This window comes from Sander lucioperca, chromosome 7 (genome assembly GCF_008315115.2).
Source record: "Sander lucioperca isolate FBNREF2018 chromosome 7, SLUC_FBN_1.2, whole genome shotgun sequence".
Taxonomy (NCBI): Eukaryota; Metazoa; Chordata; class Actinopteri; order Perciformes; family Percidae; genus Sander; species Sander lucioperca.
The window spans coordinates 12,398,503-12,421,056 of record NC_050179.1 but is presented as its reverse complement, the minus strand read 5'-3'; the positions used below and the strand labels follow the sequence as shown (position 1 = coordinate 12,421,056).

The 22,554-nt window shown below is 39.1% G+C and overlaps 2 protein-coding genes and 1 non-coding gene across 6 annotated transcripts in view; all 3 read right to left on the bottom strand.

The window, feature by feature from the left end:
- The window catches only part of LOC116038545 (FERM domain-containing protein 5), a 61,659-nt gene extending 53,446 nt beyond the window's left edge, over positions 1-8,213 (bottom strand). For 2 of the 4 annotated variants that reach the window (XM_031283044.2, XM_031283046.2), the window contains exon 1: positions 7,811-8,213. In XM_031283044.2, coding sequence (XP_031138904.1) covers positions 7,811-7,912 — 102 coding nt within the window. In that variant the 5' untranslated portion in view covers positions 7,913-8,213. The remainder of the gene's footprint in view (positions 1-7,810) is intronic. The other 2 variants (XM_031283045.2, XM_036003206.1) reach the window with 1 other exon arrangement.
- A 1,008-nt stretch (positions 8,214-9,221) lies between these two features.
- On the bottom strand, positions 9,222-9,293 carry trnah-gug. The gene has a single exon. It is a non-coding gene; the product is annotated as a tRNA-His (tRNA).
- Positions 9,294-13,154: 3,861 nt separating this feature from the next.
- On the bottom strand, positions 13,155-21,632 carry malt3 (MALT paracaspase 3). The gene is made up of 15 exons (XM_031283221.2): positions 21,493-21,632; positions 21,158-21,228; positions 20,930-21,054; positions 20,409-20,547; positions 20,050-20,225; positions 19,744-19,840; positions 19,233-19,268; positions 18,896-19,099; positions 17,825-18,002; positions 17,530-17,604; positions 17,228-17,355; positions 15,660-15,809; positions 14,894-15,048; positions 14,118-14,234; positions 13,155-13,982 (listed from the first exon to the last, which is right to left on the bottom strand). The coding sequence occupies exons 2-15, from the start codon at positions 21,198-21,200 to the stop codon at positions 13,644-13,646; spliced, it is 1,962 nt and encodes a 653-aa protein (XP_031139081.1). The 5' UTR covers positions 21,201-21,228; positions 21,493-21,632; the 3' UTR covers positions 13,155-13,643.
- Positions 21,633-22,554: the final 922 nt, after the last annotated feature.

The window sequence follows — 22,554 nt, the reverse complement described above, 5'->3', positions numbered from 1 at the left end:
CAAATCACAACTGCACCAAGCTTTAACTTGAATAACCTCTCCAAAGGGCTTATTTTTTGTTTATCGCCCCACTCTTGGCAAACTAATATTGTGTGTCAAATCTCAGGACATCAGTCATTTCTTAGGTGCCAGAAGCTAGTGCATGTGGCAGCAATTATCATATTCTACAAAACATGGAACTTATGTGTACTATTTAGGCTGCTGCTGAACTTTTCAACCCAAGTTTGCATGCTTTATATTTATGTTTTATTTATACAGCTCACTGTCTGGTGGAGTTAACTGCTTTTTTTAAACAGAACAATGTACAATGTGGAAACTGAGGCTATACTTTATATATGTATATACACATATATATATACATATATATATATATATATATATATATATATATATATATATACACATACACACATATATATATATATATATATATATATATATATATATATATATATATATATATATACATATATATATATATATACTAGGCCTGAGTATTTTCACTGATTTTCCGAATCAATTTCATTCTGATTCACAAGGTCCCAATTCGATTCAATTTCCGATTCCATTCAATAACAATTCGGTTGGGATATTTCAGTTGCAAAACCAATTTTGTTTGGATATGAAATTCTACAATCGTACAAGGTTCCCCCTAAACCTGGTGCATTATTAAAAGTATCAATGTTTACATTAAGAATTGACCTCAAGGCACTTACATTAATGTACTTTTTATTTAACATGAACACACTACAGCAGTCAACACAATAAAGTAAAAAATCTACAGAATCTACAGCTACAAGCTAGTATGGCATAGTTGGTACCAATGAATTTCTTAGGTCTTCTAGTTTCATATACAGACAGAGATCGATACTGGATTTTTTAAAATAATATCGGCTCATTCCAATGAAAATTTATTTGAATCGGAAAATCAATTTTTAAAACCCAGCCCTAATATATACAGTGGTTAAGTTCTGTTTATATAATGAGAAAATATGGGAGAAGGGAGCTGGAAGACGGACGGGAGGGACGGCAATCATTAGCTAAAAAAAACCTGCAGTGAGGCTGTGTGCAGCAGAACCACAAGCCTGATGGTACAGATGGAGAGAAAGAGGTGACCCATGGAGCAGGATAAAAGAGAGAAATAGCAGGAGGCAAAAGGGGAGAAAAGAGAAATATGCTTCGTAAAAACGGCTCACTTTTTCTCTTAAAAAATTCTCCCTAGTAGGACATGCAGTGCAATGAAGGCTGAACTGAGAGTTGAAGATTAAATTAATCTCTCTACCCCACTCTCTATCAGCACTTCTGTGACTTTCACTGCTCTGTTGGCCAACAGAAGAGTGTCACGGCTGTCAGAACATATCTGATTTCAGCTCAGCACCTGTCCTGAGAGCTGATGACACCCCCATTATTATCAATTTCCATCACAAAGCAACTTTTGTGTTGGAGAGCGCGACCAAGGATTATTCACAAGTAATGACATTGTTGGACTGACAGAGACAAAATATATGCATGCTCTGTGGCCCCACATAACTGATAATAGAATAGGAATCAAAATGCACACAAATCACTAAATATTTACCCTGCTGTTGTGCAACAATGTCAACAAAAAGTGCACTTCTGCTGTTTTTCACTGCAAGTGTGGTAGTAGGAGCGTATGCCTGTTTTTCCTCATTAGTCTGCAGAGGCACAGGACCTCGAAGTACAGAGCGAGACAAAGACCGGATTCTCTTATACAGCAGAGAGCCCTGTGACCAAAACAGGACCAGAGCGACGAGGACAAAGTAGAAAGGAGTGGACAAAAAGTAAAGCTGACTATAGCAGCACTGTGACTTTTGTCTATAAAAACTTTTTGAAGGAACACAGTACACAGAACACAGTTATACAGCAGCAAAAATATATCACAGTTATATCACAACTGATATATTTTGTTCCCTGCATTAGCAGCTGTCTGCTAAGCTGTGATTGAGCATGCTATGGTTCCAATACAAAAACATTAGGGCTGTTACACAATGACAGTTACAACAAAAATTGCTCCGCACCAAATTGTGTCTCATTATAAAACATAACACAATATCAATTGTTGTTGTCCTGCTACAGTAAATGCTGAGCCTGATATGACACTGCATTTAAAACCCTGATAGATACCAAATTTGCTCACAAATGTTTGAGGTTGATGTTTGAAGACAGCTCCTATCTGATTCTCTAGCTTGAGGTGGTGCATCACTCCTGTTCATCATAACTGCAGGTTACAAACACCCTTTATTATCTGTAATTGATCAAAGCTTAACTTAACACTGTTTTTCCCCTTTTAAATGAGTTAAGCTATCCATGGCTCTCTCTTTCACAATCCCCATCAAGAGCTGCACTGCACCGTGTTAACTCATTTATGAGGCCACTGAAGTATATCAATATCACCAACAAGCTTTGCAATCTGTTTACATTAATATGGCTCCAGGCTAACTCCTGTTAAAGTGAAACTTTGCCTGATAGTAGAGCAGGATCATCAACACTGCTCTGCTCTTGTCCCCTTCTTATTAGCAGACCAGTCACCACAGGAATATATTGCTCTGGTAGGAATATTCATGCTAAGGTGGAGCACAACCTCAGGCCCCTCTGTGTCACACAATACACCCAGACGGCACAATGGAGGGCTCAGCAGACTGCTACCGACACACTGACAGACTGCCGGCCTGCTCTCCATCCAGCCCACATACACATACACATACACAGACACACAAAGAGACACTGGAGAATAGGAGAGGGCTATTTGGTGAGACAAACCCAAAGAGGCTCTGCAACCACATTTAGTGGCCTCAGCATCTTGATACAATGCGGTGCAACACATTGAGGAAAGTGTTAATGTTGTGGGGTTGGGTTTTTATGAGTGCAAAGCCAAAGAGACATTTGGCATCTCATCTTCAGCTTAGCTCTTTCATGAATCCCAGTAAACTAATGCAGGTCAGGCAAAGTTTAATTTGCCAGTAATACCCCGCTGGAATATCAGAGCTGTGTGTGTGAGACAGCAATGAAACATAAGGGTGAAGATTAAGGACCACATCCAAAGGCATCAACAGAACAGCAGCCCTTTGCAACCTTGACACGATGCACCAGCCCTTTCGTTATCAACAAGACGTGACTGATAAAGTATAACTGGCAAGTGACTGCTCCCACATGTCAATTCCCCATGAGAAGGATTGGAGAGGGCTGCAAGCTGGGGCTGCCCTAGCCCTGCTCTGCTGTGTAGATAGACGTTACAGTGATGTAATCCTTAATCGCAACCAGCCATGCACCACAGGTTCAGCCAATCGTGATGCTGGTGTGCAGTGATGCTGGTAAACACAAGTGATGTTCTCCTGAGGTTACTCCTCATGAAACATTCAGACCTAGCACACATTTTATTCATTCATATGAAGCATAGCAACAGTGTGTCAGCCACCGTAAGCTCTGAACACACACACACACACACCTGCACACAGATACACACAGATATGCAGTCTTCTGACCCTGGCTGACATTGTATGCCTATAGTCTTGGCGCAGGACACTTCTGAAGGTCCTGACAGTGTAAAGTCAGTAAAGACCTGCAGTCACCAGGGATCTCTGAAGTAGCATGGCATCAGTCACCTCACCACCACTGCCCTCCAATGGCATTAAGGAAATAAATGATCTTCCTGTGAGCGCAAACGATTGAGTCTTTGTCAGGGCTTTTGGAAGGGAAATCCTGACCAGTGAGTGATCTCACATTTTGTTAGGGTAACTGTGGAGTCACCGTAGCAACAGCTGAGACCCTGTCACCCCACAATACACACACAGACCCCCATCCCCCGGCACTCTTCTCACCAAGATGTCAGCAGACCTCAGGAGAACTTGTTCAGCACTGATTTTGGTCACAGCAGTCTCTTTTTAATATCTTAGTAAAATCATCAAAACTGCCACACACCCCATTTTTTTACATTCTTACTTTTGGGTTGATTAGTGACATGAAAGCTGGTGGTTGTGGTTTCCTCATACAAAATAGTTATTAGAAAACCAGGGGAAATCACAGGTTTCACAGGGTGTAAGCTATAATTAACTCTGTATCTGGAATAGAGTGGGCCAACAGCCATTTAATAAATCCGTAATTATTAGAAGCACAACGAAGAAAACACTGGAGGTGTTTGGAATGCATAACAGATTTGCACTAAGTGAAAAGAAAATAAATACGATATGTCTTCCATGATCATCTTTTTCTTTATAAGCATTTAAAGAAATGAAGCTATAGCATAAGTTCAGTCAGGAAGACTATACTATTGCATGCTTAGACCTTCTGTATTTTTCTCACATCTGCAGTCAATCCTCACACATATGCTCCCTCATTGTTCCTTGCTGTCCTGTCCGGGGCTGTCAATTATCTTATCAGCTACTCACATTAGCTGATCTCATCTATCCAATAGTTCAGCGACACACCTACATTGTAAGCCTATCATCCTGCTGCTGCCTCTGTTTAAATATGATTCTCTCTCTGTCTTTAGTACATTCATGCTGCTGTTATGCACGTGGAGGTTTACAGCTGTTTTGCTTTCTGTTGCTCGTCACAAATGCCAATGTGCCCCTCCATCAGAATCATCAACCACCACCACCACTAGTGTCTGGACTCCATGGGATTTATCTTGCTGCTGCTGAGAGCCGACACCCCTCAGTTACAAATCTCCCTGTTGAGTCTAAGCGCCAAAGACTTTCTACCAAGACTTAAATATCACATATCATCTGTTATAATTCATCCTACTTAATTTACTCGTCTCTCCTGATTAAAATAATAGTCAGCAAAAACATGGACACATTTAAAATGTAAGAAACCACAATACTTAAAACCACCCAACTCTTTCTATTTAAAAAAACAAAAAAGCTGCTCAAAAAGCCAAACTATCCTTTCAGGGATTGTCTTTCTGCCTCCATAGCCCACCACACAAAAACAGATAATACCTTTTTAACTGTTTTCCTGTGACAACAGACATATAGCCACTTTAGAAATGGACATGAAGAAGAAATACTGGCAATTGACATATTTGTATACAGTGGCATATTTGGGGCGTCTTTATATGCACAAACTGGGAGACAGAAATTCCAAGGCAAACTGGGAATAAACAACATGAACTAAATTAGAATAGTGTTTGAGTTTTGATTAAGGAGCAGACCCACAAACAAATGTATTTATAGTAGGGCTGCTCGATTATGGGAAAAAAATCTAATCACGATTATTTCAGTCAATACTGAAATCACGATAATTTAACATGATTACTCGTTGACTTCTGGAAAGCAATTATTGAACTTAAAAAACAGTGGAAAAAGTTAAATAAATCAACAGTAAAAAAAACACATACAACTGTGAAATTTGCCTTAATACTTTATTTTTTCATTCAGAACACAAGAGAAAATAAGAGTTTACTTGTAATACATAATGAGCTAAATAATTGTTTTTCTCAATTATTCTGTTTTTGTGATCATTGGGAGCTGAAATCATAATCACAATTAAATTTCGATTCATTGCACAGCCCTAATTTATAGTGAGTGAATCCACTTGGTGTTGTCTTTGATTAACTATATGGTATTTTCATCATGTGATGTATCCTATATTCAGACATGACACAAATGTGAGGCACTGCTGAAGTGCTGCAACATTGCATTAAAATCAGAGCAGAAGAGGCTTGAGGGCAACACAGGGTTTTCAGGCACTTCCATCAACCTGCAACTAGATGAGAGCTAAATCTACAGGGCTGTGAAATGATGAGTGCTCACCTTTTCCTCATCCAAACACAGCGGAAAGATCCATAATTCATTAAAGCAAAACTTAAGTTCATGCATTACAGCTGCCACTGATTTAAAAAGATGGACACATGTTCTGCCTTTCTTTTGAAAGACCTCAATGCTTAGCAGCGGTGCATGCATATTTTGTTTATCATATTTCAGCTGGAGACATTTCTGCCGAAGGTACCTTTAAAAATGTCGACGCCATGGGGATGTCCCTGTCATTGAGGAAGTTGATAACTGATTCAATGTCAAACAAAGGAAGGAGGCTAATGTAAGTCAGGGGCAAATCTGAATTAGGGGCCATTAAACAGTTCAGGGAAACAATCAGAGTGTAATGGAAACAGGTATATTGGGAATAAATTCCCAGCACACTGTACATAGGATAGGAAGGTGAAAAAGAGAAAGAGGGAGCGACAGAAAAACATGGAGAGGTAGAGAGAGATCACGAGTCACAGAGAATATATGACCCAGTTATGCCTCTTACTTTGCATTGCCTAGTCTAGGTATCCTGGGTGATTTTGTTTTTTGGCAGGCCAGAAGCCTGGAGGGAAGGAAGGGCAAAGTTTAAACTAAATGAGGAATACACTCCAGCAGTGGGGCTAGTCATGTGGATTAGCCTGCTCCCTCCCATGGCCAGGTTAGACACAAAGATAGTCAGGATGCCAGACAGTCACAGCAGAGCTGGAGCATTCTCTTCTTTCCCTACACTCCCCTTCTTCCAGCCTGCTGACGTCAGCCACCCAGACCACACGACTCTGCTGCAAACAGCACACCTGCTGGCTTGTGGCTTCCCAGTCAATCTGGCCCAGCTCCATCTCTGGCTCAAAAATGCAGGTCTGTTTACAACCTGGGCACACAGTCCCAATCCTACAGTAATTGCAGTATCTATTTCACGCTTGCTCGTGGGAGAAAAGAGGAGGGATTGCAGTACAGCCTGCTGCTGATAACAAAGATATCAAAGTAACACGAATCATGCATGTCTTATTAATGTTTTATTGTTTCACACTGCAGGTTAAATGTTTCCCTGGTATGTCTTGGGGCGACTTCAACGCATACATGTTGCTGACTACTGAGAGAATTCTCTAAGGATTTACTTACACCCCTTTACTACAACTGTACAGCATAAGGGAACGATTTTGTGTGTTGTAATTGATGTGACAGGCCCCCTCACCTACTTTTTATGAAATCAGCATGAACATAAAACTGCACAATCATCAAAGCAATGCTTGTAGAAGTGAGATCAAAGGCAGAGAAATACATTTTAATATTAGGGCCTGTTTTCATCTTTACAAGCAATATGTCTCAGCTGACAATATCAGCTGTTTGTTTTCCACTGTGGTAAATGACCATTTTTATAATTATGAAAATGTTATTCATGCACACAGGGATGCTGTGGTCACTAAATGACAACATGCAATCCTGCATCAACATCACATAGCACATTTCAGCTATGCTTTTACGAGTGTGGATCTGCGAGTGCCACATAATGTAACTTAGTAGGCATGCTCTCCAAAGCAGCAACGGGATACCCTATATGTGCATTATTGATGTCAAAGGTTCAAGGGAAACTACATGAGCAACAATACTAACTGATGATAATTAATACCAACAAGCAATACACCAGCAAGCAACCTCAAGCAAAGAGACAAACATATGACACATAAGAAAAACAATCCTGTCAAAAACGCCCTTTCTGTCATGGATTTCAGAGTGTAACATGCTTTTGACACCCCCATCAACCTGAGCTTGAGGGAACTGTCTGTCCTACAAAGCTCCCTGAAAGCCTGTCACTAAATTCACTCATATATTCTGGCAATAGTAGGTCACTTGAAGGAAATACATCAGCCTTGTGTTATTTAAAATGACAAAACTCTACATAATCCTATTTAGGGTCTATTGTCTCTTGTTAGACACCAGCTGTCCTTGTGCTCAAACAGTCGCTTTTCCCTGTCTGCCAAGTCAGACACAATTGCATCGCTATTCAGAGCTCTGCGGAGTGAATATGTGGTCGACAGGTGACTAACCTGAATGGTGCACGTATATTCCGTATCATCCAGCAGTCTGACGGTACAGCTGTATTCCCGCTCAAGATTCCTGATGCTGCCACTCATGAATCGGCTCAACATCTTCTCAGAAGAATCGATGATCAGCGTCTAGGACCAGAACAATAAACTCAACACCAGCGTGCTAGTGAATGTCACATTGACCACAATCCCCGGTCCCCTAAACGACCAGCAGCCACGTATTTAGCCTCCAAGGCGTGCACCATTGTTGTCCCGTTAAGTTTCCGTGCAGCGGGCCCTTGCTAAGAGCAGAATCCAAGGATGCCCGCATCCAGATCCAGAGACAGCTCAGCCCTGTTGTGTGTCTGTGTGGTAGAGCCGAGGATTATCTCTCACCATTCACCGCTGCCACTTGAGCAAGCGGGCGGGTCCCAATGAAAAGTGACGTCGAAAAGAACCAACGGGAGTGTGTGGCGTTTTCTCTGCGCTGATTTGTTTTTCTCACACCGAAATTTGTCCCGACACACAGCTACATAGGTCCAGAAAATATTCAAATTGGCTTCTGTTTTTTGAAATATCCTTCACAGACTTACAATTGAATAGGATATTGTCTTTTTTTATTATTATTATTTATATTGCAAACTAGGCTACTAGGTGATGACTGTAGTGTCTTACCCTTTACCCCATTTTAACCAAAAGCTGTGATAGTAAAATGTATTCAGTCCAGAGGTAGGCCTATTTATGACTAATTAGGAGTGTGACTAAGCCTGAATACATAATATCCCCTTAGCAAATGCTGCAAGAAGCTCCTGAATCAATACCTAAATAGAAAATAATGTCATGTGGGATTGACTAACTAGCTTTCAACCCAAAGCCGTGCCAGACTGACCAAAAGTCATTGGCCTAAGTTGTCAAAGCACTAAGGGGTTGTAGCCTAATAGTTTTGTCTAAGCCATCCTAAAAAGGGGGAAAGGCAAGCATACATTCTATGGGGAAAAGGTATTTTGTATCATTCCTATTCCTAGATCATATAGGGTGAATATTGAATTATACCGCCACCTGCAGACCAGTCATCGTTAGTGCGTTTTAAACGGCCATTAGTGCCCCTCCGTTAATTATGCCACCCGGTTTGATGTGGGGACGCTCTGGGGTCTCTGAAGTGATGAAGGATCTCCAGATAAAATCAACGGCGGTGTAATTGTACTATTATTTAATTTCCACGTATTACTGACACAGCAGAGTTGACCAAATCTTTATCAATGGGAGACCGTTGTTTATTTTTGCATGAAATTCCAAGGTCTGCATTACAGCATACGGTATACTGCATAGCACATTTCACACACAAATGGGTATAATTGTGTCTCGGCGTTGGAATAATTGTAACATTTGAATTACTGAAATCCAAAATGGTAACCCCTTCTTGCTGATTCTCTGCCGTGACCCGGATTCGAACCGGGGTTGCTGCGGCCACAACGCAGAGTACTAACCACTATACGATCACGGCGAGCTAGCGGGGACTGGTGCTGCAGTCGTCCATTTTGTCTATAAGAGTAAGACACTAGACAGGAATTATGACACTAGTTATATAAAAAGATTACTGGACAAAAACTTGATTTTGTAACGTTAGAAGCCTAAGTCACTAAATTTAACGTTAGAAACGTAACAGCAACAGCTTGCTATCACAGTTAACATTTGGCTAACTTTAGCTAAAGTTTACTAACTTAACGTTAGGTCAGCTAACGTTAGCTGCTGGACCTAAATTGCTAAGACGTGTAACGTTGACGTTAACAGTTAACGTTGTTGTGCCAAGCGGACAATTTTAAGATAGCAAACTGTAAACATCAACACTGTTCTGACATTAACGGTAATACCCTGGTATTAACCTGGTATTTCGTCTCGTATTGATTCAATATAATGTTAACGCAGACGCTAACTGGCAACTTTGCAAGATGCTAAAACTAGACGACGCTGAAGTTAGCTTCCGATTCAGCAGGGAAACGTAACTTACATTGCTGAGTGACTGATCCTCCGTTTTTTTTAACCTTTTACTGTATTGAATGCGTGTTAGTCATTGAGGTAAAGTGTTAATTATGTCTAAAACATACTTTTAGATTTGTGAGAGCTTTATTGTATTTGTGAAAATGCAATAACGGGAGATTTTAATGTTTTTGTTCATATAGACCACATTGGACCAGGTTCAGATCCAAAACCACTGTACCCAGACATGTCAAATCTGGTCCAAATTATCCCAGAGAGGCTAAAGATTCTTAAAAACATAGTTTCAGATCAGTTAGATCTGGACCTGGTCCAATGTGGTCTACATATGAACAAAAATAGTAAAATCTTGCTTTATTGCATTTTCACAAATAGAATAAGGCTTTCGCAAATCTGAAACTGTGTTTGAAGAGTCTTTAGCCTCCCTGGGATAATTTAGTCCAGATTTGATAAGTCTTTTATAGTGGTTTTTAATGTGGACATTGTTCAAAGTTGTCATCATGTGAAAAGAATCTGTGAAATATCCCTTTATTGCATTAAATAACATACAATACCACTTTCACAAATCTAAAATTGTGTTTTAGACATAATTAATACTTTACCTCAATGACACACATTCAATACAGTAAGAGGTTAAAAAAAACAGAGGATCAGTCACTCAGCAATGTTTTGATTTGATTTTGTGATTGATGATGATGATGATGATGATGATGATGATGAATGAGTGAGGTTTGTTTGGTTTGCATTACCAGCCTTTAATGGTTAGCTCAACACTGAAGAAACATTAACACTTACTTTTGCTAACCACTGATTTCATTATAAATTGTATAATAATTAAAGAGACATATTACTTTTTATTAGTGGCAAGCTGGCTAGCCTAATTTATCAAATAAAGACCATTACGGTTAATTTATCTAATTATCAATGATTCAGCAGGGAAACATAACTTACATGTAAGTTATGTTTCCCTGCTGAATCGGACCATAGACTGTATAATATTAATGGACAAAGCATCCGGTTCAGCGAAGTGCTGCAAATGCGGAAGTGCCTTAAACCTGCATTCTATCTGAATTCCAGCAGGGGGCGACACGTGCGGTTGCAAAAGGAGGTCGGTTTCTGTAGAAGTCTATGAGAAAGTGACCCACTTCTCACTTGATTTATTACCTTGGTAAACATTTTCATAATGAGTTTATGGTCTCAATCGCTAGTTTTAAGTCTTCTGCAATACAGAATGATGTTAATTTTTTAAATTATGGTCTCGTTGATTATAAAATCAGCCATAAAGCAGGTGGTGTTTTAGGACGTGGCTATGATGTGATTGCCAGTGAAAGTGTGTAATGTAACGTAGAGTGTAAGGGCTCCTCCCTCACTCTTCCCTCTCGTCTAAAATCGTCACATCCGCAACCAGGATGGCTGCGCCCATAACGGCAAACTCGACGACTCATAGCAGATCTCCACAAACCAATGGGTGACATCACACATGCAGTGTCCATTAATATAGAGGGTTTTCACGACGCGTCATAAGACACGTCATCAGACCCGAAGTCGCCATGTTGGAGGTACTCCACATCACAACAAAGCACAGGCACTGAAGTAGATCCCGAACGGCGTCAAGGAAAATGGTTAATTATTGCCGTGTTTTAGTTTGTACCAATAGGTCAGATGAGAAAAACATTTGGAATATTATCGACTTCCAAAAGTTATTAAAAACCAGGGAGAGGAATGCCAGAAGTTATCAAAGGAAAGGAGGCGCTTGTGGTTGACAAAGCTCAACCAGGATCTACGAGGGAAAAATCTGTCTTGTTTGGTCTTTGAAATGAAAAAAAAAACTATTGAGAGTCACTTGACTACACCTTGAGTATCGCAATGATATCATACAGTTAAGGTTAGGTTGATTAAAGACGTTATTGCATTACTTACTTTGGTTTCACAACACATTGGTCGTTAATGACTTGGTACTGCGTCTCCCTCACCCATCCACACACCATCTGGTTATAAGCCTCCAAACTTTTGTAGGATTTAAGGTCTTCCACTGTGTATGGGCTCGGCGAGAAAACCAGGTAGTTGATTATATCGGGATATGCAACTGAAGGAAGAATCACTAGGTCGCCATGGATCCAAGAAGAGGGAGCCAACTTGTAGGGATCTCCACCGCCAATAAACTGCAATTTCTCAAAATATCGCGCCTTTTTTGTGATCCAAGTCCTTCCATGCCTTTGCATCTTGGACGCGTTTTGATGAGCTCTTCTGTTGTTTAGACATAAAGTATACAAAGCGCACAATACTCCATTACTCCATTCAGTTGTTTACACCGAGTGCCTCCAATATGGCCGCGCATCCAGGTTAGCGCCCAGAACGTGACGTCGGTGAAAACCCTCTATTATACCGTCTATGAATCGGACGCTGTGAATCGGAAGCTTTAAACTTCACCTTTAAACTTCAGCTTTAAGTTTCCCTTAAATTTCCCCTTAACTGTTGAATCAGAAGCCAACTTCAGCATCGTTAAAACTAGATGCGTTTTCAACATTAATGTGACCGCTACCGGGTCCGTCTTAACTGCTTAACTTCAGTTAAGTTTATTGTTTTTGTTTTTACACCAAATGGGAAGTATCGTATTTTCCTCATTAAGGCCCGTCCACACCAAGAACAATAACTAACCATAACTAAACTTGATGACGTTTTTGTTTTTGTCAACATAATGAAGCTAGTAAATTTGGACCTAAGTTATGCAATAAGTGTTATATAATCTTGCCCCCCCTCCGCTGCATGGCTTCATTCGAAGACTTGAAAGCGGAGGAAGTACACGTGCCTCTGCAAAAGGGGACTGTGTGATACCATTTATGCGCACCACTTTTGGACAAAACGTATTGTCAATAATAGGAGGTAAACTCTGGAATAGCTTGCCCCTCCCAATAAGAGTGTCCTACATTCAACACTTTTAAAACTCATTTAAAACAGTGGCTTCTAGAAAACTAGAGATGCACTCACTTTTAACAGTCACACATTTTTTTTAATTTTTTTTTTTTATCCCATACACTGGTAAATTGAATGCAGTATAGAGGTGGATGAATAACGTCTTTGTCATGTATTTTTGTTTTGTTTTGCTTGTTTGTTTTGTCAATGTCACTATTATGTGTACCTTTTAATGTATAGTGAATGAGCGCTGTATGATTGCTGGTTGTCTCTGTTAGTCTTATGTTACCTGCCTAGGGACTGCAGATGGAAAGTAGTTACTCTAACTAATTCTGGCATATTTACATGGTGTTTTTATACAACAATGTTCATAAATATGCATGGTCCCTATCAAATAAACCAATAAAATAAAAAAAATAAAAATAAATTTGGTCAAAAGTAGTATGCACTCACTTGTTCTCTCAGTCAGGTTTTATGCAAACCAGCATCATAATTGTTACTTGTAGTCTTTTCAATCATAAAACGATGTAATCCATTATAACAGTTGATTTGACAGAAAGAAATAACAGATTAGCATGTTTCAAAACATTGACAATCAAAATAGTGATAAAAGTAGTGGTCTTTATTAGATAAATTATTAACCATAATGGTCTTTATTTGATAAATTAGGCTAGCCAGCTTGCCACTGATAAAAAGTAATATGTCTCTTTAAGTATTATACAATTTATAATGAAATCAGTGGTTAGCAAAAGTAAGTGTTAATGTTTCTTCAGTGTTGAGCTAAGCATTAAAGGCTGGTAATGCAAACCAAACAAACCTCACTCATTCATCATCATCATCATCAATCACACACAAGATGTATGATCAGCAACTGAGTAATTTCTAATCAAATCAATAAAAAGCATCACATTTCCAAACAAGTATTTACAATAGGAACGAAAAAGATCTAATGTCGGAGAGTGAAGTCTTGCAGTTCATTTTCATCATTCTCTTCAGGTTCGTTGCTCCTTGTAACTGCAACTTTAGCAGCACACTCTGCCTTTCTGGTGAAAGGGCGACACGGACCAGCCAGAGTCTGATGCAGCCGTGGTTTGCTGCTTGAAATGTTGCCCATACTTTGAGCAGAAGCACCTTCTTGTTTCTTGGTTGTTGTTGCATGACTCCTCCTGTGCAATTTACAGGATGCCACCAGAGGCTTTCCTATGTCCACCTGTTGGCTTTCTGTCTGGCGTAGCTTACTGTCCATGCGAGTATAGTGTAGATTCACCTTGATCACCAGCGATTCCTAACAAAGGGAAATGATGAACAAAATTTCACATTTATTGTACAGACTTTCTTGTATAGACGTGCTCTGTTTTTTTTGTTTTGTTTTTAAACACTTCATAGGAACAGAATCGGGAGATAAATCATAACTGCATACCGTAAGCTTTTGAAGAGCACAAAGTCGCAGAGTACAGTCTGGGTTATCAGATGTCTTATGTAGTAGAGAGTCCATCTCCTCTGACCTGCCAGGGCCGGAAAATATGTCTTGTATTGGCTAAGGATTCAGAGCATAAAAAACATTTTGTCAGCATTATCACAATTTTAACCAACCATATCAATAAACATGTCCTGCATTTACACTCGTATGGCACTGACTCACTGATAGAAATGCACTTTAACACTGATGCATTCAAAAATCAGCCACTAGGCGTCGGTATGGGCCAAGACTCTGCGTTCAAAAGCATGCATGTATTACACTAAGAGACGTACAGCAGATTACTATTACTACTTCCTGCTTTGTCTTTGCCTGTGGCTACCGCAGGCTGGAAGTCTATATATGGCCAGAACATCCTCAGACATGTGAAACGTGGGGGTGAATGGTCATCATTGAGAAATTCCTGCTGGCTCATGGAAACTATCAGCATTCTACAATGAGCAACATGGAATTTATGATGTAGATACAAATTGCAGTTTTTAAACCAAATGTTGAGTTTGGTAACTCTTGAAAGAGAAAGTCAAACTTTAGTGAGTTGCCAAAAAAACAAAGCTATTGCTGACATTTCTGTATACTGTACATTTCCGTTTCACCTAGAGTGTGTTTTGTTTGTTAAAACTAAAACTGCCTTGGTTCAAGAATGTCACTTCATAGATGGCTCCTATTATGAGTGAGACTAAAACTTGACAGGATCATTTTAAGTAAAGGTAAATATTTACAGGTATGCTACTCAGGGTGACAGTGCAGTCCTGGGTTCGGGGGCCTGTAGTCTTTACAGTGGCAAAAGCCACCAAGACATTAGAGAACAAAGCTGAGAAGCTGACTTCCACTTCTACTCCGCAAACAAACTTCAGCTGCTTCTTCCGTGGTAGCTCTGAAAGGCAATATGAAAAATATATATTTTTTAAATGATAACAAATAACATGCTGCACATCTGTTTTACTTTTACTGTACTTTTGTATTATTATGGTATTAAATTACTGAGAGAGCAGCTGACTTTGCCGGATCCTTGGTTAACCACATTAAGGACTTTACGCTTCTCTGTTAATTTAAGCCGCAGACTTTTATCTTTCATCTAGTCTGAAGGAGACTGAGGAGATTCTCAAATTAGCTCATGTCTCCATTATCAAAGGGTTAATGTAAGATTGAGGAAGTTAAGGTATCAAAAGGTATTTCCTTCCATGAAACAGGAAAATACTCAATGTAAAATGAGCCAGTTCCCTGTTTTGATTGATCAAAAACAATGCGTAGCAGTTTTTTATAATGGTGCTGAAAATATCACATTAAACCACAATGTCGGCACTTGGTTTTTCACATGCTGTTGTGTAGGAGGTGTTGGTAACAGTAACAGAATAATCTCTTTCTCATGCTCAAAATGAGAACAGATCAGGAAATGGAACTGGAATTTACTAAATGGAAAACAAACTATATTTGGAATGTGGATGTATTTTACATATAGGTTCAGGGACATTTTCCTTAACTCACCATTTGCTTGTCTCCAGCAGGCATCTCGCAGGTGAAGCTCCCTTGTATGGCCAGTGGTCCGTACTGGGTCTGCAAGGGATCGAGGTTCCTTCAGGGTGTGTTTGATCTCCACTTGCTGCTTGCCTGTGACTAGAGGGTCTCTGCCTAGATCTGGTGTAGAGAAGAGGGAGAAAAATGCAGGTAAATATGACGCGTGTAAGATCTGGAAAAAAAACCTCTACAGCAACTTCACATACACATTTCCAGTGTGTTTTTCCCATATTTTACTCAGTCCACTACTCCACTTTGACCAATACTGAGAAAAATCAACACTTCATTAACTACTTAAACCTTTATATTTATTTACCAACTACAACAGCCTGTGTCTATTACTCTTTGGCTCATGGGGCAGCCTGGAACTTTGCAATAGCAGGGAGAAAAAGTTCATAGGATTTACATGGCTGACATTGAGGAACTAAGATAGTTAATAGTCACAGTAATTGACTGGACTAAATTAGTTTTGGGAAACCCCTGTTCACAAGATTTAATACATGCAAACATAGGAATCATTTAAAAAAGGTTAACAGGGTGGGATGGCTAGCCAGTAGTGAAACTATGATCAAATAATTTAATATAGATTTATGCATGACTTTTTTAGAAGATTTGGTGTCAGGATATTTGGGGCAAGCTGTCTTTGCTATAATGGATGAGCAACCAGCAGCTCATCACCAACAGCTCTTTTTCCATTCCTAAATAAGTCCCAGACAAGATGAGCAGATATCAAAAACAGAGGCTTAGGATTTTTTTAAGTTACTGCCCCATATTGTCGCTGTGGGATTTTAAATAAAAAGTACAAACATAAAAGATGGTAAAACCATAAAACCATAAAACCTGAACCTGTGAAAATGCTATAATCACTGGTGTATTGGTTCATCTAAATGTGTCCACATGCACACACACAGACACACCGTGCTGAGTGCTGTCAGCAGGGCGTCCTGTGAACCCATGAGAGCAGTGGCAGGGGTGCGCAAACGGCAGAGCAGCTGTCTTGCACTCTGCAGCTCTCAGGTTTCTTGCTGTTCTCTTGCCAACAGTGTGAATTTCCAGAGAATGAGGTCACATGCTAATGGTACCTCGAAAAAATTATTCTACCAGAGACCCATCAAACAGACAAACACATTCTCAAGACGGGTCAACTTGATAACTCCCGACGCCGGTCCATCACGGCTATACTTACAACTCCTAAGTAAACAACACTAGAATGAATTGCCAACGATTATAAAACTTGTGTGTGATCCACCCAGTGCACCAAAGGACAACCTGTTCCCTTCAGATCTGTTTACTCTCAATATGCCAGAACTGTGAATGGATAAAAGTAAAAAAAATTAAAAAATAAAATAACGATTGTAGTATCAGCCATACATTTGTTCACTTGTAACAACTGCTTCCTCTGTGGTGTACACCTCTACATAACTACTTAAAACCACAGCATGGTCGAAAAAACTACACCTATCCTTGTTACATCATCATTTTAGATTTATCATCAGGTTCTCAAAAATCAAAACCACAGCCTTGTTTGAAAAGCTTACCCTCAGACACCTTTTCTAAAACATGTGTGACTTTCTCCGTTTGCAGGATGTGCGCATTCAAGTACTTAGTGAAGATTCCAGTACTTTTCCCCCCATCCTGGACCTCAAACGCCTCAGCATCTTCACATCTGCATTGGTTATAAAGGAAATGTTATTCAAACAGATAGCAAAAGATTTAGTGCTGCTTTTTAATATACATAACATAACTTTACATTCCACAAAATGTTCACTGATTTGAAAAAATAGGTATCGGTTTCTGTAGTTGAAATTTAATATCAAAACAACTAATAAAAAGTACATACGTGGCATAACCGTAAACAGTGTTCCCACTGGGTCCCAATGGCATGATGCCTGAAGGAATGCAATCCTGGTTGTACCTTTAGAAAGTAAAATACAGTTTTCAGAAGACCAAAGCAATCAAAATAAATCCTGATAACTTGCGTATTATGACCAAATCTACTCAAATGTACAGTAAATAATAGTTTGTTCATTTGTATGTTACAGTTTGTTGATCACAAGTTTAGAAAAATAAATGTAAAAAAATCTATGTGTCACTGTCTTCTGTTCGTGAATTAAAAAATGAATTAGTGCACTTACCATTTTCTACAGGTATCCAATAGGATAACACTCAGTGCAGTCCGTCTTTCCTGCATGCTGAGCATGACCCTCTGCACACAGACACAGTTTTCAGGTCGATATGGTTGTGGAGCATCAACGGCTACCAAGTAATTCCTCCCAGCATGTTCATATCCATGACCCGCGTAGTAAAAAAGGCCTGTCAAGAGTGATAAAATACACATGTAGTTACCACTTAAAATCTACACATTTTGCACCAAACATACACAATCCTGGGATAAATAATATGCAATGTTTTGTAGCAGCTTAAAGAAAGGTCACACTGGGAAGCAAATAGACGCCTGATTTCTATACAGTATGATTATGATATGTTTCATAAGACATGCTTTCTCAATTTTCCATCTTTGTTTCATTATTAGCAAGAGAACAGAGAATAGTAACAGATAGCATCATTCTAATACAGCATGACAGTTCTCTTATCATTGCTTTTATCTTTTATAATTTCATATTACAGCTCTATCATTACTGTGTCCTTGTGTATCTGTCTGCTGTTTAAATAACAGTAGTGGCCTAGTTCCCCTGAACAATAAGACTATTTGTTGAAGCTGTATACTCTAGTTATTGATAGCTGAATGTTTTTATACACTACAATGCCACCTTTGTTCTTTGTTTAGCACAGTTTAACTGATTATCACAAGCAGAAAGACAGACTTTTAGTCAAAATGTGTTTGTCTGATTGTGAATGACCCTCTTCAAATATTTTATAAATATTTCTCAGTGTTACAGGCATACAGGAAGTGCCATACATGGCATATAAAGTTAAAAAAACGCCTACGTTTCTTTCTACCCCTCATCCGCCCCCTTAACCATGCATACGTGTAAAGCAATATACCGCTACTGTAAACCACTCGGAGATTCGTGACCCATGACACATGGACAACAGATAAGAGCCACAGAACAAGAAAGAGGAAGTTACAATGTTATATTTCAGATCCCACAAGAATCTTGAAATGACAGCATTTCTCCAAGGACAACAGTTAAAATAATGTATCAACTGACAAATGTAGCTAATTTAGAAACAATTATAATCACCATAAACTCCTCTGTCAAGGAGCTGCATGAACTTGTCAATAGCGGCCAGCATCTCCTCCCTGGTGAGATCCAGCAGGGAAACCACTCTGAAGCCAAGCTGCTGCAGGAGGTTGGCCAGCTCATGCACATCCATAATGGGGGCCATTAAGTCAGGGTGGTTGGAGTAATTCAGGTTGCCAATAAGTAGGGCGACTTTATCGGTGGCTAAAAAGTAGATCGAAGTAGAATTCTAATTATAGCAACACATGGAAATTATCGATCATGACCGTGATTGTTTTCTACTGTAGCACACTAAAAATAGCGAGGGGTGACAGAGTTTCTTTCCATAAAACCGTACCTGTGGGTGCTGCAGGAGGAAGCTGTTCAGTTTGCACTGGAGGATATAAAAAAGAGAAGTACAAAATTATTATTTATTTAATCGAAAATCTGATCTTAAGTTCTACAATTCTGTTTAGAGGACACATACAGGACAGTACAATTGAAAAATTTGACAACTATTGTTTTGTTAGCTACACTGTACAGTACATACCACAATATGAGTTACAAACAAGAGAGACTTTGCAAGAACTAGTTTCACTTTACATCACTTTCCTGTTGTGTTTCTTAGGCTCGGATCAAGTACTATTTGGAGTCTAACTTCCTTTTTAGTCTAGAAATGGGAAAGTACCTGCAGCATAATGGAAATAACTTCTAAGTGCTAAATCAGTGGAATGAAAGGAGTGTAAAAACAGATTTCCTTTACAGCCCTTTCATTGGAAATGGAGGAAGTAAGGTCTGAAAAACAATGATCAAATTGGGAAAAAGAAACTTTAACCAAGTTGATAAAAGTAGTTTCAGTTATGACTTACCAATGTCAACATTGACTGGTTCAGTCCATGTCTCTTCTAACACGTTAGATATGGAGCACAGGTATGATCCTCCATGTTCGACTGTTGCACGGTCAATCTGCAGATACCACAGTAGATTTAATTCCTACCATTGTTTGTCTTTCTGGTTATTCCCCCACATGTAAGATTACTTATCAACAAATCAAAACTTTGGCAAAATATTAATCAAAGGCTGCATTAGTCAGAGCCAGTGGAATGGCACAGTAAATATAGCGCAGTGTAAACAATGACTGTCAGCACTGAGGTAAGTAAACACTCCTTCCTTACCTGCAGCATGTCACTAGTTTTATCCAGCAGCGGCTGTCCATTTCTGTACCACTGATAGTTTGGAGTAGGGATGCCAAAGGCAGCACAGTGGAGAGTGAGTTTTGACCCTTGTCGGACTGTTTGGGGTTTAGGGTTGACCGCGATGTGTGGCTCACCCTGCCAGTATACTGGTAGCCCTAATGAAGTTTGAGGAAAAAAAAAAGAGATAGAGATTCAAAATCACAGCAATAAACTAGCAATACGAATCAAACTGACTTATTGCAAACTGACAGGCAGTGGCTATGTTGTAATATGTAAAACAACCAAAGTACACCACACTACTACAATATAAATCAACATGAGAATTTCACAATGCATACCTGATTTATCAATGTCCAACACCTTGACTTTCACCCAGTCGCTGAACACGCAGTTACAAAAGTGATCATTCACACGGCACACATAGAGCTTAGTTTTTTTAGCTTTGATGGTCAGGTCTGCTTCAGTGCCTCCAGACACCTTGAATACAAAAACAAAATGTTAATTATAACTAAGTACAGAAACAGAAAAGATTAAGATCAGTGCAAGACTGTCAAACATATTCTCGAAATGACAAAACTTGTTTCAGTTGTCATTTTACGTAGCTAGTTGATCCTTTATTTAAACTGGTGGTTTCAACGAGACTAAGACAGCTGTGCACCAGAATAAACATGTACAGTATCAGCATAAACAAACAGAAATTCACAGCAACACACAATTGTCACACACAGCAGACAATATGTCCACATTAAAGTAAAAAGTGCCATTCAAATGCTGTTTTAAAACCTTCAAAAGGAATGATATATTTTAATTTCAAAGTTGTTAAGTAACTTATACACTGGCAGATGTAAAATCCACATACCTCCTTCACCTCATCAGTGAACCACTGGTAGTTGAGGATACCTGTGCCCTCAGCACGGACACTCAGGGTCACCTCATGGCCCACAGGTACACACACAGAAAAAGGATGGCGAACTAAGAAAATTTCTGAAACAAATCAAGTGAGAACTCAGTCATCTAAAATCAGTTGTCTCTATGTTTGAAAAGTCACAATATCTGGTGTGGTGTGGTAAAGAGACACATAGCCTACCTCTGATCATTATTTGACAGGGTTCGGTGCGGAATGCAGTCATCAGTGCATTTTCTTCTTCTTATAACAGACTGTAGGAAGTTGAGTTTAAAATTATTGTTTTAATAACTACCTTATAGAAGGCTACCGCCCAAAATCGAAAAATTACAAAATGAATAATATAGGGAAACGGCTGTAAATGTAATTTCTAGCCTCAGCCCTACTTCTTATTTCCAGTGAAGTTTGCTTTAATTGTACACCGCAGTGAACAATAGGCCTACTGTAGATTCAGTTAAAAATGTCCCTAATGTAGACATGAAAATTATCATAAACACGTTGTGTAGTGTATAGCCTACCTGCCGTCAGCCTCGCGTTGAGCAGCTGTCGGACCTCAGGCAGCGTATGTTTTCCTCATCTCATTCTTCATAACTTAAATTATATCGACAACTTCCCTTTCCCGGAATGAGACAGCGTACACATACATTACCTGTAAGCCTATAATATGGGAGCATCTTGTAGAACAAAAAGAGTCTCACAGCTTTGGTAGGCCTACACAGGAAACGTATAGAGTTTTAATTTGATTTTTTAATTATCAATACGCCTTCAATTGAAAAGCATCCAAACAGATAAACCCTGCGCCGGTTAAGTCGATGTGAATCATGTAAGGGAGATGTGAGTGGAGCCACGTGTCCAGACAATACGGTAACAAGCAATTTGGCACCATTTCAGGTTGTGTACAATCACAGGCTGGGTTCAACGGGGCTAAACCCTAAAACTGAAGAAAACTCACTGTTTTCACTGAGATAGAGACATCACGGGCTATTCTAGATTTAGCCTGATTTGTGATTACAAATAGATGAAATAAAAACACACAGTACAGTCCCTGTATACTAAATATGAAATCTTCAATAGACACAAAAAAGCTTTTCTACCTCCACACCCATACATTCCTAATAATTCATGGCACATGACCTTTATACTGTAAATTCACATGCATTATGTTTAAAATATGGAGCACATTTTTAGATTGTCTCAGTGTAGAAGGGTAACACAACAATATATTTCACCATGTGTTGTCTTGCCTATATATATTCTTTAAATCCTTTATAGAAGTTTATGATCCCTAACTGACTATTTATTAAAACATAAAATATATTTATATAATATGTACTATTTTCTACAGTTAAGTATAATTTAATATCTATATTATTTTTAGCATCCCTTTCACAATGCAGATATATACAGTAGGTAGGCTATATGGCCTTTTTACAAAAGGGTATTAGGTTTAAATAAAGATATTTGTCAGTTTATTTGCAGGTGTGTTTTGTTTATGTTTGTTTGTTAAAGCTACATTTTATTTTATTTAACCAGGAAAGCCTACAATATCTTTTTCAAGAGTGTCTTGGCCAAGATTGGAC